A 21078-nucleotide genomic window follows, 5' to 3' on the forward strand; every position below is an offset into this window, starting at 1 on the left:
AGTGTGTCTCTCTTTATTTTGACTCTGGGTTTTTTTTTAACACTGCCCAAGCCCACTGAACTTACCTGTAAACACAGTTCAGAAGTTTGAAGGTGTTAACCCTTCCAGCAGCAGCCCTCAACCCATGGAAGATGGGAGTAAGTAAGTAAATATCTCAGTTGAATCACCTTTTGTTGAAATGATCCAAGGCACATGCTTTATAAAGTTCTCCAAAGAATACTCTGCCTGACTGAGCCCCAGACAGTCGCAGTGGTTACCAGCTCAGTAATGCAATTTTGTTTTCCACTTTCACTTCCTAAATAAACTACTTGCACTTCAATCCTTCTCTCAGGCTCTGCTTTCAGGGAATTCAAACTAAGGCAAAATGACGGAATACGCAGAACGCATTATTTGAAGAGACAATGTTTGAAAAGATAATGTCTGAGAATTTTCCAGAATTAAAGACATATATCCCTAGATTTAAAACACAATTATAAACAGGATTAAAAACACTCTATTCCCAGACACATTGTAAAACATCAAAGATAAGGAGGACAATTTCTAATGCAACTAGAAAGGGTGGATGAATATACAAAAGTATGGCCGTTAGATTGAGAGCAAACTTTTCAACAGCTATAACAGCCAGAAGACAAAATAAGGCGCTAAAGAAAAAGGACTGGTTACCTAGAATTTTACAACCAGCTAAACTGTAATTTGAGACAACTGGTTTGGACCTAGGTGCAGGATTGGGGAACAATGTCTTCTTTACTAGTTCTGCTTGGTCTTGACACCTGCCTTGTGAGTAGAGGTTCTGTCTTGGACAAAGATTTGAGGGGGTGGTTGGTAGAGCCTGAGAGCTTTTGTCTTCACCTTCTGGTCCTAGGATCCCTGGTTCCCATCCCTCCAGGTAGTGAGATTTTGGTTTATGTTAGCAGCATCTGTGGATCTGCTCCCGTTTAAGAGCTTTGCCAGAATTTCTCCTTGGTTGTGGGAGCGAACATCTTCATTGCTGTCCACAGATTGAATTCCCCTCCAGAGAGAGGAAGAAAAGTAATTGCAGTATTGCACAAGTTAATTCTTACTCTGCTTTGCCTCTCTAGGCCACAGTTTCCCAAACGGTAAAATAAAGGGAAAAAAAGAGTGGCCCAAACTGATACTTTTTCTAGATCAGACTTCATGGGGGAAGGTTTCAGCCACACTCCCTGGGTTTTCTGCAGTGGTAGCTACTTTCTAGAACAACACAGGTAGAGTAATGCCCCTCCTTTACCACAGACACTAGGTAGGCCGGGTGTGGTGCTGATCCAGGTGACTTTCTTCCAGCTTGCTCCTGCTCCTGTTCCTTCGCCACCCCGCTGGGAAGATGAGAACCAGGCCGAGTCACAGATTTGCCATGGAAAACAAAATATTTATTTTCTTTCTCAGTTTTTATTTAGATCATAGGGTTTATGGTAAGCGGATTCTAGTGTTGCTGCTTTCTTAATAAAGTTAAAAAGTTTATAATCGCACTAGTCCTACATAAACTTACTTTTATTGTAAGACAATTTAGATAATGCTCCTTTAATTCCAGCTCTCTGTTTTAGCAGCAACCACTGCTGTCATTTTGGTGTGTGCGGCTTCCAGATCCCCACCCCTCCCCCCACACCTTACAGGTGCATGAGACATTTGCAGCACATGCACACCACACACACACACACACGCACACACGAATATGGCTAGAGATATAGATAAATATAGATAGATATCTATATCTCTATAGAAATATGTATTTCCCTTTCTTGTTCCTTGTATAGCACAATACATATAAATTCTGCAATTTGGTATTTTATTAACTTACATATTTGGAAGAATTTTTCCATTTTGATAGTAATGTGTTTTTTTTTTGTTGTTGTTATTTCTCACTGATACTTAGTATTTCAGAGCTTTGATATACCATACGATATTTAACCACTCCTTTGTCAATTGATATTTAGGTGGTTTATAATTTTCGCTGCTGCAATAATTCTGCAGTGAACATTCTTCTATATCTCTCTGTGTACATCTGTACTATATCTTGGGTAGATGTGAAAAGTTGACTTACCAGTGAAGAGAAGACACATTTAACTTTTCAACATTATACAACTTTCTTAATCAATGTATGAAAATATCCATTTCTTCATCCTTTCACCAAAAATGGTTGTTTTCAACCTTTTGAAAAACGTTTTCTCCCAACACTGTTTTCCTCCTTGGGTATCTCCCACTCCTTTTTGCCACCCTCTTTTCTTCCGGCCTATCAGACACAAACATTCATCATAGACTCATATTTCCTATTCGAGTCATAAAATTCCACGAACAATATCCATATGGTCAGAAACCATAGGGCGAAAAACGCTCAGATGGACATGCACAGTCTGTAAGATCACACACGCATGTCTTCACACACAACCACAGTCCTCTTTTCAGTCGAGATAAGAATATTGGTGGGAAAAGTGCTGCCGGACTATCTCATTTCCCGTGTGGGCGTCCCAGATAAGTGGCCTCACAGATCTGGACAATAATACCACGGCCTGACAGCTTCTCTGCAGCCCTCAGCCTGCCCCCTTGTCATGGCTGTGCCCGGGCTGGGCCCCGGACGGGGACAGGGTGAACAGCTCTGAGCAGATGAGTGGGGTGGAGAGTCATGGCGACCTTGGAGGAGGGGTAAAACCCCATGATGTGGCATTCATGGCTGGGGAATCACCTGGGTATGGTGATAGCAAATCACTGTAATTACAGTAACCACAGTGGGCCGAAGTTATCACTATGGCCTGGGAGGAGTGTTGGCAAAGTGGCTCAGCCTGAGGCAGAGACTCATGTGTGCAGACCTCCTTCCTCTCTTTCTATCATTCCCAGGCCACTCTGGGTAGCCAGACCTTCTCCCACTGATGTCTCCCTCCTTTCCCGCACCTCTCAGCCTGGCATTTCCAGCACTAGTTGATGAAGCTACAGGCTTTTCCCTGAGAAACAGTCTGAGCCTCTGCTCTCCAGATGGATGGAGATCCCAAACCCTGACATTTTTACTTTTTTATTTATTGAATGTTGCTGTCTTAACCACAGTAATAGCCACGGGACTGTGGTCCTGTCCTCAGATAAGAGGGGCCATAACTTGGTAGTGACCTTCCAGAACCTGTCCAGAAGGTCAGAGTCAGAGTGGTGGGTCCAAGGCAGAATCCTGGAAAGAAATTTGGGGTTAAATATCAAATGTAAGGAAAACAAATGCACACAATAGGGCCAGAAGCAGGAGTGAAGCTGAAGTTGCAGAGCCAGGGACTGGGAGCTGGGTCAAGAAGAGGCTTGAGCCGGATGAGAGGTTTGTAATGAGAGAGGTGGGTCAAGAAGAATAGCTGGAATATTTTTGGGTCATGGATTTCAAGTGTTCTGAACTGGGGAGTTCAAGCGATTGTCCTCTAAAATGATGGCTTCAATTTTCACTACTCCCAGCAAAGTGTGACAGTTCCTGTTGACCAGCACTCTTGCCAATGCTCATTATTACAATTAAAAAATGGCATCTCGTGAAGACTGTGGTCCTAGAGGGTCTTAGGGGAATTTAAGTGCCCCCTTGTTCCAGTAGCCCCCAGTGGCTGGCATGTGCCAGACTCTCAGTGGGCATCAGCAGGAGGCTCTGCAAGGTTATCTCCCCGACTGGTGGGCTGTCAGGCCTTGTGGAGAGAGACTCTGGAGGCCAGCCCTCTGTGCCCTTGCCCAGCTTCCCTAAAGAAAAGAGCGAGCCTTCCCTCTTAGAGCAGTCAGACAAATACACGGCCTGCTCTCCAGAACCAGAAACACTAGGCCAGATTCTAGTCTGGAACAAGCTGCGTGCCCTTGGGCCAGTCATTGGCACTCTTCTTTCTCATTGTTTATGAACACGAGATGAGACATAAAACCACCTTCCAACTGATGGAGCTGTTGTTGGGGAAACAGGCATGTTAAAGCCAGGATATGGAAGAATAAAAGCTTTGACAAAATGCAGGATGCTATGAGAGGTGTTTAGAAGGAGGTGGGTAAGATCTGGGCAACACAGGGGGTGAGAACTCCTGTCCAAGGTCCTTCCTGCTCCCTGACTGCCTGTCTCGCATCCAGCCTTTAAGAGGGAGTTGCAGGGTCTGCCTTGGACATGACTCCTGGCCAAGTCCACACAAAGGTTCAAGAGAGTAAATTGGTCTGGTGCTTTCCAGAAAGACATAAGAAGTGAGCAGAAAGGGAGAGAGAGCATCCAGGGAGAGCATTTATTTGGGGGAGCTGCTAGGATGGCACATTGCCCAATCACTGGTACCCTCCCCTCTGGGGTCGGGGAGAGGCACAATGCAGTTCTCTCCTGGTGTTTGACAAATGTCCACTTGACAAAGTCTGCTTCTCCCTCTATTGATTTCTGAAGTCAGCAGGTGGTTGAAGTGCCTGGGCACCAGGAATCACACTGAGTCCTGGCATGAAAGGAGAGGATGAGGCCGGGGGACCAGGAGGTCTATCTGGGTCCTGGGATCCAGCATGAGAGATCCCAGGGGCTCCCTGGGCTCTGTGACCCCGATTTGTACACCCAAAGTCTGAAGGCTGAGCAAGCCAGACAGAAGCGGACCTCCTCACCAGGACCACCGTATCGGAGACCAGACAGACCCAGATAATAAAAAGAGCATATGTGTTGAGCGTTTACTACTGCTGGACATAAAGTACTATTTATCAATTTACTTGATCCTTACAACAGTGCTCTGAGAGAGTAACAATTATGTCCCCAATTTACATGAGGTAATTGGGGTCTGTAGAGGTTAGGTAACTTGCTTCATTTAAGATAACATGGCTGTGGGAAGCCAGTGGCCCAACTCCAGAACTTGTCCCCTGTGGGTGACAACATGAACCCCACCCTGGCTAGGGGAGCATCCCTGAAGCATTGGACCAGACTGGAAAATGGTACCAGAAAGCAAAGCCACCAGAGCAGTGACATGACCCAGCAGTTTCCTGGGGCCGTCGCCTGCATGAGCGGGTCTCCCCTGAGCTCCCTGCAGGTCCCTCTGTGGTCACACTCGACGCTGTCAAGGACACTGAAAGTAGACGGTGACAGAGACTTTAATTCCTGAGCTGGATTAGTGATTCACTGGGCTGGACTGAGAAAATCAGCACAGGCAAGAATGGGACTTTTCTTTCAAGGGGCAATGGGAGCCTCTCTCTGTCCTTCTGTGCCTATCTAAGTTCTGGCTGCCACTGGTAGCTGCCTGGTACCCAAGTGCAGCTCGTGTAGGCCAAGCCGAGAGAGGTGGAGGCTGCAGGAACCCCCAGAACAAGGCCAGGGCTGATTTGAAGGCTGTGACTGACACTTCACAGAGCCCCAGACTGTGCCAAAGTAACCAGAGCTCAGGCCAGCCTCTGCCTCCAGGCTCCTTCCCCCCTCGAGTCCCAGGGAGGCCCAGCAGCTGATAGGAGCTGGGTCCTGCAGATGAAGTCATCTGTTTTGGTGCCAGGGAAGGGAAGGGCTGGGGCGAGCAGGCGGAGGGGCCACAGAGCCCGTGTTCTGTCTGCTTTTCCCAGGCTGGCGCCACAGGTTGGAAAGCCTGAGTCTTATCTGAGGAGTGCCCATTGTGGAGGGCGGGTTGGTGGTGGGTGGGGTGGGGGCCTCAGGAGGGCAGAGGGCTGCAGAGGAGCAGCTGTGTATTGTTAGCAAGTCAGGGAGAGAAAATGAGAGTTCAGCTGAAATGTCAGGGACGAGGGAATTTGTAGGTCTCTTGCAAATTTTGTCTAGCTGATACTGTGGAAGATTCGATCGTGATCTGATGTGAGCACTCCTTTTGACCACATGCCCTTCTACAGGACGCGGACGACATTCCAAACTGTGAACCCCTTTGCCTTGCTCTGCAGGCACTTCTGTCATTCGTCACTGTCATTGAGGGAGCCCCATGAGGTTCACAAGTTTCCACTCTGGACCTCAGCAAAGCTTGGGTTTCAGATTCGTTCTTATGAAGAGAGATGTGAGCACGCTTCCTAGTGTCACTGAATTTTTTTGAAAATTGAAGTTTAGTGTAAAGTAGACAAATCTTATGTGTACAGATCGAAGCAGTTTGACGAATGGATCGACCGTGTAAACACCCCCGAGATCCAGCCGTAGCCCCGTCTCTCTGAGCTCCTGCCTTGTCACTGTCCACCCAACTGCCACCACGACTTCCGCCGTGGTTTGGAGTGTTCCTGTGATTCATGTAAGTGGAATCGGCTAGCTCGCTCTTTTGTGTCTGGGTCCCTTTTTCATCTTATGTCTGGGAGACTCACCCTAGTCTTGTCTTGTGGCGAGTAGCAGTAGTTCATTCTTTTTCTTTTTAGTGAACTTTCTTTTTCGGAGAAGTTTTAGGTTCATAGCAACGTTGAGCAGAAGGTAGAGTTCCTATGTGCCCCCCGGCCCCACACGCTCAGCCTCTCCCATTTTCTACATCCCCCATCAGAGTGAGACATTTGCCACACAGGTATCACTCAAAGTCCACGGTTTATATTAGAGTTCACTCTGGGTGTTGTATATTCTGTGGATTTAGACAACTGTATAAAGACATGTATCCATCACTATCGTATCATACAGAATATTTTCACTCTGTTAAAAATCCTCTCTGCTCTGCCTATTCATTCGTCCTTCCCCCAGCTCATTCTTTTAGTATGGTAAAACAGCTCAATATTCCACAATGATTTATCTATTCGATCGTTGATGGTCATTTCCAGGATTTGGCTTTTAAGCACAGAGCTGCTGTGGACGTGCCCGTGCATGTATTCTGGAGGACGTATGCACCAGTTTCTGCTGGATTTGCTCTGGTTTCTCGCTGGGATTTTATTTTGCAGTTCCCTGACAGCTAAGGAAACTGAGCATCTTTTCATGTGTTTCTTGGCCATCTGACCTTCTCATTTGCAGGGTCATTTTTTAAATTTAGGTATTAATTTTTCTTGGATATCAGACTTTACAAAAGCATCTATTATTTTAGATACAATTGTAAAAGTTGTATTCTTTTTGTACCTGAAAGTTTAGTTTTTCATACAGCAACATTTTAAGAAGGTGCTAAGCCTCTTAAAGGAAAAAGAGGTGAAGATCTAGACCTCGTCCACACTAAGGTTCCCAGCCCTGATCCCAGCAGCAGCTGGACGAGGAGGAGATGTGGACAGAAAGGGAAATTTGACGGGGGGTCGAGGGAAGGAATTCTTAATATATGGCTGCATTTTAGCTTCAAGGCGGCTCAATGTGTTTGAGTAAAAAAGTTTCCAAGGCTAGATATAGGTGAAGTTTTTGACACAAATGGCAAAAACCCTTCCCCAGAGGTGACAGTTGGTTTATGTCCAGAAGGCCAGTCTGAAATGGGCGCTATAAACTGGGTGGATTCCCATTGGCATCCTATTCAATATCTTTAGACCTTTCTATTTAATATCTTTAATTTTTTAAAGCCCAGGGATAATAGAAGAATGAGCCCATTCAGGATAAGGACACCCACTGGCGGAAGACCAGACTGACCAGAATTGCGGTGGTCAGGATGAGGGGAAGCGCCACCTGGGCCCAGGTCCTGGCCTTGCCGCATGGTTAAGGATGGGGCCATTAGGGAACAGAGAAGCTGGAGATGAGCTCTTGATGGGAGGTGGACGAGGGCAGGCAGAGCCCTGGAAAGTGGAAGCAAAGAGCAGCAGAGGAAGAATCACCGATTAGCTGGAACCCTTGATTAGTGGAGCATAAGGGAAACTGAGTCCAGCACTGGCTGAATCTCTTGGACTATACTGAAGGCCCATCTTGGCATTCTTGGCCAGACAGGGAAAACGTTCACCACTAGGGGCTCTGCCCTCATGACCTAATCACCCCCCGAAGACCCCACTTCCTAATACCATCACTTTGGCGGTTAGGAATTCAATGTATGAATTTTGGGAGGAATACAAACATTCAGTCTACAATAGTACTTGTGCTAATTTCAGGTAGACAGGTAATAAAATACTTATCTCATGTTTTCTTCTAGTGCTGGATGGATTCCCCTTCTTATCTTTACAACTTTAATCCATTTAGAGTGTATCCTACTATAATGCATGAGGTAAGGATCCATCCTTATAATATTTCCAGATGGCTCTCTAGTCTTCCTGATGCCATTTATTAAATAATACTTGATTAGATATCCTTCTTATCATTTCTAAATGTTCATTTATATTGGGTTCATATCTTGACTCCAGTGATAGGGTCTAGTCATGTGCCATTATCACACTGTTTTAATTATTGAGACTAAATAATAGGTTTTAATATCCAGAAGATCTGCTTGTTAGGGTTCCTCTCCTTCAGAATTTCCAATGAGATTCTTACTTTTAATTATTTTCATATGAGCTTTAGAATTAGCTTGTTTGATTCTAAACTTTTCCACATTTTTGATGAGGTCACATTCAATTTATAGGTTCCTATTGAACCTTCTTATCTAAGAATATGGAGAATCTTTCCATTTGCTCAAGTCTTCTTTTGGGCCTCTTACTAATGATTCAAAGTATTTTAATGTAGGTATTTCACATTCCTTGTTAAGTTTACTTCTACGTATTTTATTTTTTGTTTGCTATTGTAAGTAGGATCTTTTCTTTCACTGCATAGCCTAGCTAGTTGTTTGTATTGGCGATCTTTATTTAAAACGATAACCATGTGGCTGGGTTGTTTTGAAGATTAGAAACATTATATAAGAAAACGCTAAGCAGGTACCTTGGAACATGTCTTTTCTGATCTCTCATCAAATAGAACTTAGGTATACACCTGACATGGGCCATTAATTCATACTGTCAACTAATAGATTCAGATGTACTCAACATCTATTGAACTTATACGATATGCCAGACATTGTGCTAACCACATCAACTTATTCATGGCCTATTGTGTGATTATTATTTTTCCATGTACACACTAGTAACTGAATTTAAGTGCTTTTCCTAATATCACTCAGCTAGTAAATGACACATTGGACCTCAGTGCAGCGAGGGTGCATCCAAGTCCATAACATTTCAGTGCTGTTCTCTTCACTGACTCTCTGACATGGTTTTTTGCCCTCTCTTTGTTTTCCAAATTAGTTTCTCTCCTTTTACATACATTTTTAGGTACAATTAAAAAACTTCAATTCCAATTGATACATTTCATCGACTTAGCTTTGCTAATGATTTCCACTTCTTAAACAGTAAGAAATAGATTTCTTTTACAAAATCGGATTAAATATGCTCCTTTCCCCGTTCCAGCCCCCCGGCCCCCAAAAGCCAAACAAACAAACAACAAACACACGCAATGTACAGTTTCATCTCTCTGGCTCCTACTGTGTGATGTGAGGTTTATATCTAAGTTCACACTTTTCCAGTTTTCTGTCCTACTCTTCCAAAAGCTGTGAAAGTCACCTCCTATAAGTGGAAAAGTAGCGTGAGCGGTCTTCTTGGCCCTGGAAAGACCCACAGGATGGGAGAATAGAGAAGAATTTCGCCACCTGCACAAACTGGAAAAACAGGCGAGCTGCGCCCCTAGTGGTGAATGCAGAAATTCTAACTACCAGTCTCCCGCTCTAGGCGCTTTGGCTTTTCTTCTCGCAGTGCCGTGGTCACTTGCAGGCCATTTCATTCAGTGCCCCCCTGTGAGGAGAGCTAGACCTGAGAGCTTCCTGAGGCTCTTAGGAGCTTTTCCATGACTCGAGCCTCTTTTGTACTATCATCAGATTGCATTTAATTTTGGTCCAATTTCTTTCTAGCCCTACACAGGTTGGCATGTATTCATTTTCCACAATAGGCAAGTTTGAAAAAGATTTTTAAACTTTTAATTGTGGCCATCATTTTGGCCAGCTCCCTTCCCTAAATACACGTGATGGGGAGCATGCAGCACTGGGTGGCCTCTCAGAAGACCTTGGGCCTTTGCTGATTCCTGGTCTCCCTGGTAGTGACCTTGGGCAAGCCAGCCCTGCCCCGCCGCCCCCAGGCCTCAGTTTTCCGACTGTAGAGATGATTTCTAAGGGCTTTTCCAGATGCGGGCATCAGAGCGTGTTTTCAGATGAGGGAGGTGCCTTGGGCAGAAGGTCACTGCTTCACTGGCCACTGCTTCACTGGCCGCTGCTTCACTGGCCACTGCTTCACTGGCCACTGCCTCACTTGGTCAACGTCCCACCTGCTCTGTGATTCCTCCCCCAATCCATGGTCAGGACAGTAAATGCTGTGATCCTTGGCTTGAATTCTTTCCCCCTCATAATTACTTGTTTTTTTTGATGATTAAATTGGCACATCATTTTCTAATTTTTTTTAAAAAAAGTATTTTTTCAACTACAGTTGTATTAGTTTCTGTTGTACAACGTAGTGATTAGATATTTATATAAATTACGAAGTGATTACCCTGATAAATCTAGTACCTATTTGACACCATACATAGTTATTACAATATTATTGACTATATTCCTGATGCTATACTTTATATCCCCATGACTATTTTGTAATTACTAATTTGTACTTCTTAAACCCTTCCTTTTTTTCACCCATCCCCCCAAACCCTCTCTCATCTGGCAACTATCAAAATGTTCTCTGTATCTATCAGTTTTGTTTATTTTGATATTTAGATTCCGCATATAAGTAAAACCATATGGAATTTGTCTTTCTGTCTGACTTATTTTACTTAGCATAATACCCTCTACATCCATCCATGTTGTTACAGATGGCAATATTTCATTTTTTAACTGAGTAATGTTCCAGTGTATATATGTACCACTTCTTCTCTATCCATTGATTTATTGATGGACACCCAGCTTGCTTCCATATCTCGGCTATTGTAAATAATGCTGCAATGAACATATAGATGCATGTCTTTTCAAATCAGTGTTTTAGGTTTTTTTCGGATAAATACCCAGAAGTGGAATTACTGGGTCCTTCTTTAAGAGAAGGAAGGACTTATATCAGTCTGTTTTGTCTGGTTTAAGTATTGCTAACCCAGCTTTTTTTGTTTGTTTCCATTTTTATAAAATATCTTTGCCATCCCTTTACCTTCAGCCTCTGTGTCTTTCCATCTGAACTGAGTCTCCTGTAGGCAGCATATGTAAAGGTCTTGCTTTCTTATCTATTTAGCTACTCTATGTCTTTAGCATTTCATCTATTTGTATTTAAAGTAATTGTTGCTAGAGATGTAGTTATTGCCATTTTATTATTCGTATTTTTGAGATGTATATTTTTTCTTCTTTTTCTTAAAGAAGTCCCTCTAACATTCTCTGTAATACCGGTTTCATGGTGATGAACTCGTTTAACTTTTTCTTGACTGGGAAGCTCTTCCTCTGTCCTTCGATTCTAAATGATACCCTTGGGTAGGGTAATCTTGGTTGTAGTTCCTTGCTTTTTATCGTTTCGAATATTTCATGTTTGGCTTGAATTTGTATGTGGGCTCTGACTCCCCCTTGCTGTGTTGCTAAGACTACAGCTTTAATCTCTCTGCGCCTTTATTTTTGTAAACTGTCTTGTTCTGTAAACAGAGGTTACAGAGCACTCTAGAGAGTGGACGTTATTGTGGAGAAACCACAGCACAGAGGGCGCTCTGCCGTTATCAGTATACTTTGCTTTTTATTGAATGCTGACTCGGTGTCCATCATTGTGCTGATCACGAGGACTTAAAAGAAAAAGAAGCATCTGTCTGACTGTCAAGCAGCAAACTGGGGCACCGTTTGCTAGTGCTCTCAGCAGCTGAGGGCTGTAGAGAGGGAGCAAAATGAACAGAGTCTGCCACCTGGTGGCAGGAACGAGTCTTACACCATAAGGGATGCTTCATGCAACAGCTAAGCTGCAAGGGAAACAGGCCGAAAAGGGGAAGAAAGGCTGGCCAACCCCTTCAGATATATCTGACACACAGAATAGCAGGAACTGTTGGATAAATGAAAGCTGTTTTTGTCTTAATATGACCTGATTTCCTTCAGCCCTGTAATCTATTTAAACTTATCTATATGACAGGCCATGCTTATTTATTTAATCATTATGAGACAGCTATTTACTGTTTTAAAAGATGAACAATTTAATAGCATTTCGTGACACTCATTTTTTCCCTCCTCCTCTCTCATCTTCCCCATGTTGAGCTCGAGTGTGTACACATCACAATATGGTATAAGGAGGTGGTTAGAAAAAGCAGTGGGATGGAAGTCAGCACACCCAAGTTCTCGTTTGGGCTCTGTCATTAACTTAGTGACAGGCTTATGGCTCGGCTATGTCACTATGGCCATGGAAGCTTGATTTTAAAGCAGATAAAGATCATTTCATCAATGTATTTGTACACTCAAGTGTATTAGAAGTCCTACAAATCGATACCAAAATGACAAACAGCCCAATCAAAAACGACAAATGATTTGAACAGGCACTGCACATTTGAAGCTCTCTGGATGGCCAACAAGCATGTAAAAAGATGCTCTCAACACTGTGCTTATTAGAGAAATGCAAATTACAGTAACAACGAGATACTACTACACATCCATCCACCAGAATGGTGAAAATTTAAAAGACCCATATTGCTAAGTTGGTTGACTGGCTTTTTGTAGAGTAACCTGCTCCAGTTTTAGAAAACAAAACTTTGAGACTTCTTTACATGCAGCCTTAGAAACCAGGGTGAGGGACTTGGGTGAACATCCAGGTCTCATGGTCATTGCTTCCTATGTTCCCCACCTGTACTGAGTCCAGCCTGAGTTAAGAAGCCAGAACCCAGAGGCAACCTGAGGTCTCTGATAGTCAAGTCATTGTCACTTCAGCAAGTGGCCATTGGCATTACGTGTTGCAACCCCACACTCAAGGACTGGCCCTGCTGGTGAAATATGCTGTAAATATGAGGCACTTGAATTTTTCTGGGGGGAGGGTGCAGGTAAGGAACTGTTACTGTCACCAACTTTGTGGTGGTGTGGTTGCTCTTGTCCCTCAGAAGACCAAGCCTGGGCTCTGTCAGATGAACCAGGATAGTCCTTGATTTGAGAAAAAAACTGCTCACACACCCAAATCAAACCACAAGCATATGTAGAAGGCACTATTGTTTCAACAGGATGATTCAAAGGTCATCCGTATCTTACGGAGTCAGAACCTCTCTGTTGGTGGTTTGTGGAGAAGACCTGAGCAGCAGAGGTTGTTGCCTGGGTTTCGTGACTAGGATACCCCACCTGGATTGGACAGGCGGGCCTCACTACTGCTTTGCAGTCACTCTGGAGGAGAAAAATGCAGGGCATGCAGCCTCTGAATTGCTGCGGCTGACTGTACTCCCCAACAAGCCAGACTTGAACTCTGGTATCTGTCTGTGGTCCCCCAGCCATGTGACACTCAGTCTTATCTGCTGGGATGTCTGGGTGTGTGTCCAGCTTGATGGGCCATCATCATGGAGACTGGAGACATGTGACCCCTGCTAAAGGCTGGTCTGAGGAAACTTAAGAGTCCTCTGCTCTTGTGCTGGAACTCTGACCACCCCAGGGTGGGAAGCAGCTAGCCTTGTTAACAGAATTCTTCTTTAATCAATGTCTGCACAATCCCAGTGATGGGAGACATAATAACGATCTCAGGGGGAACAACAGGACCTGTTTCTACTGTGCAGAATTCTGGCTCCATGACCCAGTTGCTCATCTCAGGCCCCATCCGATCGTTCCCAGACTGTTGGTCAGAGAGGTAAGGAATGGATTCTGAGAAGGACACTGCAGAGCCAGTGCTTCATGCAAGAGCGTTCCCCACCTTTCACCCTCTCTCACCCTCCGGCCTCGAATCCCACTAAGAACAGTTTTTGGTGCCCTTGAGATGCAAATGGGAGAAAAGATGGGAAGACTGGGGATGGTTCAGTTAAGCTGGGAATGAGGGCCAAAGAGAGAGAAAGTTCTGTTGGGGTGAAGAGAGGAGTCTGAAGAGGGGTGTGGAGTTGGAGCATGTGTGAACACTGATGGGCACAGAAACTGGCGTTGGGGAGAGTTGCTTTGGCTCAAGATCTGAACCCTTTCAATTCAAGAGACATAGGATTGGAATTTTTCTATCATTATTATTTGACAGCTAATTGTACTTTTTTCTTTTTTTTTTTTTTAATGTAACTGATGGAGAGACTGGCCCAAATGGGAGCTCAGAATTGGTAAATGATGTAGTTTCTGCTTTCATTCCATCAGGGCGGCTGTCTTCCTGTCGACTCTTTTTTTCTCTAATTTTCTCTTTGCTTTCATATAGAGCTCACCAGATTTCCAGCGTACTCTACAGGTCATCTCCACCTTGGCTCCAAAGCTTTACGTGTCAAAGATACTGTATTGTACACTTAAAATTTGTTAAGAGGGTAGATCTTAAGTGTTCTCATCTTACACACACACACATGCACACACATGCACACATGCACAGACACACACGCATGCACATGCATGCACACGCACGCATGCACAGATCATGGGCGCACACACTCACACTCACAGTGACTATATGAGGTAATAGACACATGAATTAGCTTGGTCGTGGTTATTATTTCACCATGTGTAGCAAAGCATCAAGTTGTACAACTTAAAAATATACAATTTTAAATTGTCAATTATACTTCAGAAAAGCTGGGGAAAAAACGTCTCATGTCATAGGAAAGCCTGCAATCACTTCATGGATTACTATAAGAACTGTTAGCTTGTGTTGTGATTATTTATGAATTCATTTCTCTAAATAACTGAGCATCTTGAGGCTAGAGACCATCTTATTTTCTTCTTTGCACACTCTCCAGGAGGAGTCTGGAGTATGTCTGGCCAGAGGGAAAATGTTGGTTTTCATAGTCCAAATTGATACATTCACAAACCTCCTGGACTCAGCTCTCCTCATGGAGCGTAAAAGGATGTGGGTAAGAAGGGACTCTGCCTCCTCAAAAGAAACTTCCAATTCCTTACTTATAGGCTGTACTTGGTTGCTAGTGTTCCCCTCAATTCTATTCACTTGGAACTTCAGAATGTGGCCTGATTTGGAAATAGGGTCGGCGTAGAAGTCATTAGTTGAGATGAGGTATACCGCATAAGGGTCAGCCCTAAATCCAGTGACTGGAGTCCTTGTAAGAAGGCCATGTGAAGCTACAGTGACCCACTCAGATGAGTGAGAAGAACAGATGAAGACAGATACGGAGATGGAAGTGAGGCAGCTTCAAGCCAAAGACCAATGTCAGCAACCATCGGAGGCTAGAAAGAAACAAAAGAGGATTTTCTCTAGAACCTTGAGAGGGAATACGGTACAGCCGATATCTTGATCTTGGACTTCTTGCCTCTAGAGATGTGAAAGAATAAATCCCTGTAGTTTTAACCCGCCTAGTATATGGTAATTTGCTATGGCAGACCCAGGAACCAACACATAGCCAACACTTTAAACCTCTGTGTTCATTTCTGAAAAAAGAATTATACAGTAAGGTTATGATATTGAGCGGTTGGGTCCAATTCTGCCTCCGAGATCTGCTTTCCCTTCGCGTGTATGGATGCCCGTTCTGATTCCTGCCATCATCACTGTACTGGCTTCATAGCGTATGTCAGTTAGGGGTCAGGGGTGCTGCTTGTCTTCGATGCCTTTCTCCAAGGTCGGTACAAGCCTTCCCTTTATGTACTGGAACCTAGCTAACGCAATATCAGAATATTTGAGCTAGATGACACAGTGCCCATCATTTTACATACATAATTCCATACACTACCCCATTTAATCCTAAAATGACTGTATGATCAGAAAGAGTTCTCAGTATCATTCAGATTTCTTGGTTTCCAGTAACTGACATTAGCTCTGGACATTTTTAAACTGAAGAAAATGTACTAGAAAGATATCTGTGCCTCATAGAACAGGTTTGGAATACAGACATAAACAAAGGAGTCTTGAAGGGCCATGCTGTGGGATCGTGGTCCTGAATTAGTCTGCCATACCAGGGTGAATTGATTCTCCAGCAGAACCAATGTAGCGACAGCGTTCACTCAAGTCCAATTCTTGGGGACAGACATCATTTTGCTAATCCTAAATCATAGGCTTCTCCGGCAGCCCGAGGCTGGCCCCTCTGCCTTCATCAGAGGGAGTGGCTATTACCTCAGAGGTTGTACCCATGGAGCCACAAGGTGAATATACAATGGCTTTTGTGTGTGACAATTCAGCACTCTTATTTATTTCACGAAAGAGTGGGTTTTCAGCAAGAATAACTTTGAACTTTCCAGTCTTACCTCCTAAGCTGCGCTGAAGAAAACCAAAGTTTGTGTCATGTGTCTCGTCTTGCATCCCATCGTCAAAGTTAGAGCAATCCCTCACTCCCGGCTGGGGTAATCATGGCCTTAGGAACCGTAAGCAAATGGTAAGGATTTTTAGTGTTTTGGGGGGTTGTGGACCCTTTTGAAATCTGGTAAAAAAATATTTGCTTTTTCCCTTCCCCCATTTTTTTAAATTTTCTGTTTTAACTTAATTTCATTGCATTTATATTACTTTGTGAGCTTTTGCATCATTTCTCCTTTTCTTTCGGTTAGGGGGTGGATTTAAATTAGCAAATACAGGTAGGTACCTGGCACCACAGTACCTCTCTAGACACAATCCACAATCAATGCCCTGGGGAGGCTAGCCCTGTGGACGTGTGATGACTTCCGGTTTTCTTTTTTGTTAGAGTGTTCAAGATTAGAGGGTCTGGAGGGGTCTGTCTGAGCAGGCAGGTAATCTAGAGGAATGGAGCACTGCTTAGCATCCCATCAGAGGTATTCAGTGTTTCCTTCAGACACATCCTTGGAGAAGGAAAGCCCTGAAACTCAGCGGCATTTCTTTTTTCTGAGGAGATAATGACAAGGGTCTTGATGAAGATCTATGACCTCTGCCTCTGGGCGGGGACACAGAAGTGCTGTTGGAACAATGCTGCAGACAGCTCTACCTTTTGTGTGGCTCTGTGTGGCTCATTTCATCCACTGCGGTGAAGGGCTTGTTTCATGAATCTAGTTGGATCTTTGATTCCTCATTGGGCTTCAGTCTACAATCACTACAAACTGCAACCAATACTTCCAGCTAAATTCCTATGCTTAGTAATTGAGAGAGGGTCTAACTCAACCACAAAGACACTGGTTCAAGATTGTCTGGGTTCAAATCCAGTGCTAACTAACTCTTACTACTTGTGTGATCTTGGAAAAGTTTCTTCATCTGCAAAATGGGAGAAATAATAAATTTTGTCGTGAGGATAAAGTGATTTAATATATGTAAACCGCTTAAAAGTGTGACTGGCACACGGTAAGCTACTGCTATTAGGCTCAGGCAATGTGATATCCTCTAGCGTGCAGTCATGTATTAATCAACTAAATCTGAATTTGAAATAGAGATTAGTGATTGGAAATGGGAGAACAGGAAATTCATTTTGCTGCAGTGTCTGTTTACAAAATACTTCTGAAAATTTGCCAGTAAATTGGCCAGAATCTGGCCCTCAACAGCTACCCAAGGCTTGTTAATAATGTTTACACACAGGTAAGGAATTTTGTTTTCTCAGCCATTCACATATCCTTTTAATGGGACCCATGAGATGAGGGTCATTGCTCATTGAGCAGGTAAGGTTTGTGTTTCGCCACTTTGCAACAAGACATCACGTTGTGACAGAATGCAATCCATTTCCATCCGAGTTTACAGCCAAGGAAACATTTGCCACCACGCAAAGTGCAGGTATATATTTCTGCTCCATCAGTTTTTAAAAAACCATTCCCTGAAAGAAAGAAAAGAAAAGAAAAGAAAAATCAGTCTTCAAGAAGCTGGGAGAAATTCTAGGTCTGCCCTCTCTCCCTAGTGGATGGTTTATTATTTTATGATTTACTTTTTGGATTCTGTCCTTTTACCTCCTAACCACATCTCAGTGAGGACGGCCGAGTCTGAGGCTAATCAGAGGAGAATGAAGGGAAATAGGAATTTGGATAGCTCAATAGTGACATGATTGTCTTGAAGCTAGCCCCCCTCTCTCAAGCTGCAGCAGACCTTTAGGATGTAGCAACAGATGAGCAGGGCTGGAGACCACTAACATACATCCCCAGCCTGCAGGTCCATCTGTTATTGGTGTCCTCCTGCTGGGCTTATGTCCATAGGGGTTTTTAAGTGCCTTAGTCCTTGGAAGAAAACCCCACTTTCACAATCAGACCTGTACCCACCATCTTACCTGAAGGCAATGAGATCACCAGGAGGAAGAGTAACCCAGAGAGACAGAGCCTCATCGTTGAGGAAGGCACAGAGCTGGGACTTCCTGCAGGTGGCTGGCTGCCTGGGAGGCTCCTTTATAGAGCTGGGCGGGGCTGGCCGGGGCTGGCCTCCTTCTACCTGGAAGGGCACCCAGAGGAGAAAGCCTTCTTCAGGGTTAGAAAAAAGAGTCCCTGGGCCATTCCATGTTACTTCTTCTTCTACAAATCGTGGGAGAAAAAGGGACTCAGTCAAGGCAGAACAGGAGCAGAGACCAGTTGTCGTGCCTGGGCCTGAACATTTTCTCTATAACTTCAAATGTAAACTGATAGAAAAATGGCAGGGAAAGGGTCAACTTTGTTTCTCCTTTTTCTGAATCCCACTGAGAACACCGGAGCCCAGAGTAGCGATGTCATAAAACATAGATGTCGTTTAAGGCCAGAAAGGATGTGAGCAAGAACTTGCAGGGCTGTAAGAAACAAAGGGTCTCAAGGTGTCAACTGTTGGTTGCCCTGATCGGGATTTCTGGTGGGTGCTCAGGCAGTGGAGAAGACTTCTCTCTGGTGGTCAGATTTAGTTGCCTGGCCGGAGGCTTGTGCTATGGGGATCCTCTCCCCAGAAAAAGTTCACCAAGGGGCTTTGCTTTCCAAAAGGCTGGTATGAAATGGTGGCTAGAATTTGGGAACTTTAAGGGTTATGGAAAAGGTCGTCTGTTTGGAGTGAGTGGGTTGGAACTCCCTCCCGGTCTGTCACAGGAAGAGCCAGTTCGGTGCTGTGTTCAGGGTTGGATGCCCTGTGTCGGGAGTGGAGCAAGGCCATGCTTCCCTGGAGCTATAAGGATGCAGCCCTGGGGAAGGGTCATTAGGTCTGTCCCCCCTAAAGTGGTGGGGGACTGAGAGTTGAAAAGATACTAATACTGGTTTTATTCTTGCGCCTTGAGGCAGCCTTGTTCCCAAGTGGCCCACGACCGTAGGATTCTGAGTCTGTAAAGTGGCAGTAGAGCATGGTTTTATTGGTTACGCTCTGTTTTGCAGTCACATGCCCTTGGATAAATTATTTAGCATTTCTGAGATCCAGTTTCCTTTTCTCAAAATGTGCATCGTAAGAGGGTTTTTTGAGGATGAAATGAGATAAAGCTTACGAAACGCGACACGCTCATTCTGATATAGATTAGGCTCCTCCTCCTTCATTACTGTTAGTAAATCTCACCGCTACAGCTGTGTTGATTTCTTTTTTCTAGAACCTTTCCAAGAGACTTCTTAGTGAATGCCAAACATGACTGGGTGAGTTTTATTCTGGGTTCCAACAATGCGTAGACAACTGAGAGAACTGCTGTGGGTGAGGATGGGAATCGGGGAGGGATGATGGGCTAATGGACTAGAAGTAGGTAGGTTGGTGACAGATCAGGGCTGAGGATTCCCTTGCATGACCCCATGGAAAGCTCCCAGGAGACCGTGCACTGGGCATGGGATTCATGCCTGTAGAGCACAGGGCGTATCTTGACCATCTGCTACCACAGACAGAGCACAGGCTCAGTGGTACAGCCTCATCCTTTTAGAGATGGAGAAAACACGGCTCAGATTGGTGAATGGGCTTGCACAAAGGGAAGAAGACGTGGGCTGTGCCGCCATCAAATATTCAGCTCTCTTGATTCTTGATTCAGAGGCTGTCCTCCATTTTTTTTTTTTCAAGTTATTCAATCATGAGTTAGGGCATACAGAAGGCACGAACCCAACATTTTCTCAGTACTTCTGAACCCCTTCCATATGCAATTCTAGAAAAGCAGATCTAAAATGCATTTTGTGACCAGCATGTGATGAGGATGGGCTCTTTCCTTTCCACCCACACATGTCTAGATTGAATCACTGTTCCAACTTTTGGGCAGGAGCCTCTCCAACTGTGCTACATGTTCCCATCTCCTGCTCGAGGCCTTGTTGAGCTAAACGGTCAGAGAAGCACAAACAGCTTCATTCTCTTCCCTTTAGTGGTGCTCCGATGGTGCTTTCTTCCCTTATCTTTGTTTCCTAGAATTCTCGTTCCCTCTTTATCATGTCAACTGCGGGGGTTCAGAACAAGTCACCCCAAGCCACAGGTTGCGGCTCAAGAGAAATGTCTGCCCCTCCCTTAACTACCTAGAAGAACTTGAATTAGGGGCCTTGCTCATAATAAGAGATTATCAGAACCTCTTTTGATCTATTTATAGGGTGGGACAAACTTTTATTTACTAAACATCTGCTCTTTTTACCCTTCTGCAATGTCCCTTTGAAGCTCCCCTACGCCCTCAAGCACCTTACCTTATCCCTAGCTCAGGATATACCCCAATCCCCCCTTTCTGTCTCCTAGCCTCTTCTGCATGTGGGGTCTCTGACTCTCATGTAAGCAGGGTTCCCATACCGATGTGTGTATTAAATTTGGTTATTTTCTCTTACTAATCTGTCTCTTGTCTATTTGATTATTAGACCAGCTAAAAGAACCTTGAGGGTAGAGGAAAGTTTCTTCCTCCCTCACACTACCTTTGAGAAAAAAAACATCCGCTACACACCCTACACTGCACTGCTGAATTACGCTATTGCAGGAGAGAACCCCCCTTACAGCTGCCTCATTCACTAGTCAGATAGTTCCTGACTTCCCTGGTTGTTTTTCTCCATCTGCAAGTTTATTTTCCCCCATGGATCTTATTTTTACATTTCTAAAATAAATCATTGACAAAAGAGGAAATTTAATACACATAAAGAAAAATAAGCAAGTCACATCCATAGCTTGAGGATTGAATGTATAGCAATCACTGGGTAACCACCACCCAGAAAAATTTTTTTTTTTTCCCAGCACTACAGAAAGTCCTAATATACCATTAAGTGACCAGAGCCTCCCTCCCTTCCCTGTAAGGGAACCACTGCTCTGAGCTGGTTAATCTTCACTTTCCGGCTTCGCTTTATGGTTTTCTCTTTAATGGGTATCACTAAACTGGGCAGTTTAAGTTGCCTGTTTTTGACCTATCTATAA

General features: G+C 44.2%; 1 protein-coding gene across 1 annotated transcript; it reads right to left on the bottom strand.

The window, feature by feature from the left end:
• Positions 1-17444: 17444 nt before the first annotated feature.
• On the bottom strand, positions 17445-18113 carry DEFB136 (defensin beta 136). Its single transcript, XM_039875776.1, has 2 exons — positions 18059-18113; positions 17445-17614 (listed from the first exon to the last, which is right to left on the bottom strand). The coding sequence occupies exons 1-2, from the start codon at positions 18111-18113 to the stop codon at positions 17445-17447; spliced, it is 225 nt and encodes a 74-aa protein (XP_039731710.1).
• Positions 18114-21078: the final 2965 nt, after the last annotated feature.

The sequence above is a fragment of the Pteropus medius genome, unplaced genomic scaffold (assembly GCF_902729225.1).
Source record: "Pteropus medius unplaced genomic scaffold, Ma_sr-lr_union100, whole genome shotgun sequence".
Lineage (NCBI taxonomy): Eukaryota > Metazoa > Chordata > Mammalia > Chiroptera > Pteropodidae > Pteropus > Pteropus medius.

Bases quoted from the DNA above. Each gene is read 5' to 3' on its own strand.
- DEFB136 (XM_039875776.1), bottom strand. From the start codon at position 18,113: ATGAGGCTCTGTCTCTCTGGGTTACTCTTCCTCCTGGTGATCTCATTG. The intron at 17,615-18,058 runs GTAAGATGGTGG...TCTTTCTTTCAG, and splicing joins GGTGATCTCATTGCCTTCAG to GGAATGGTTTTTTAAAAACT.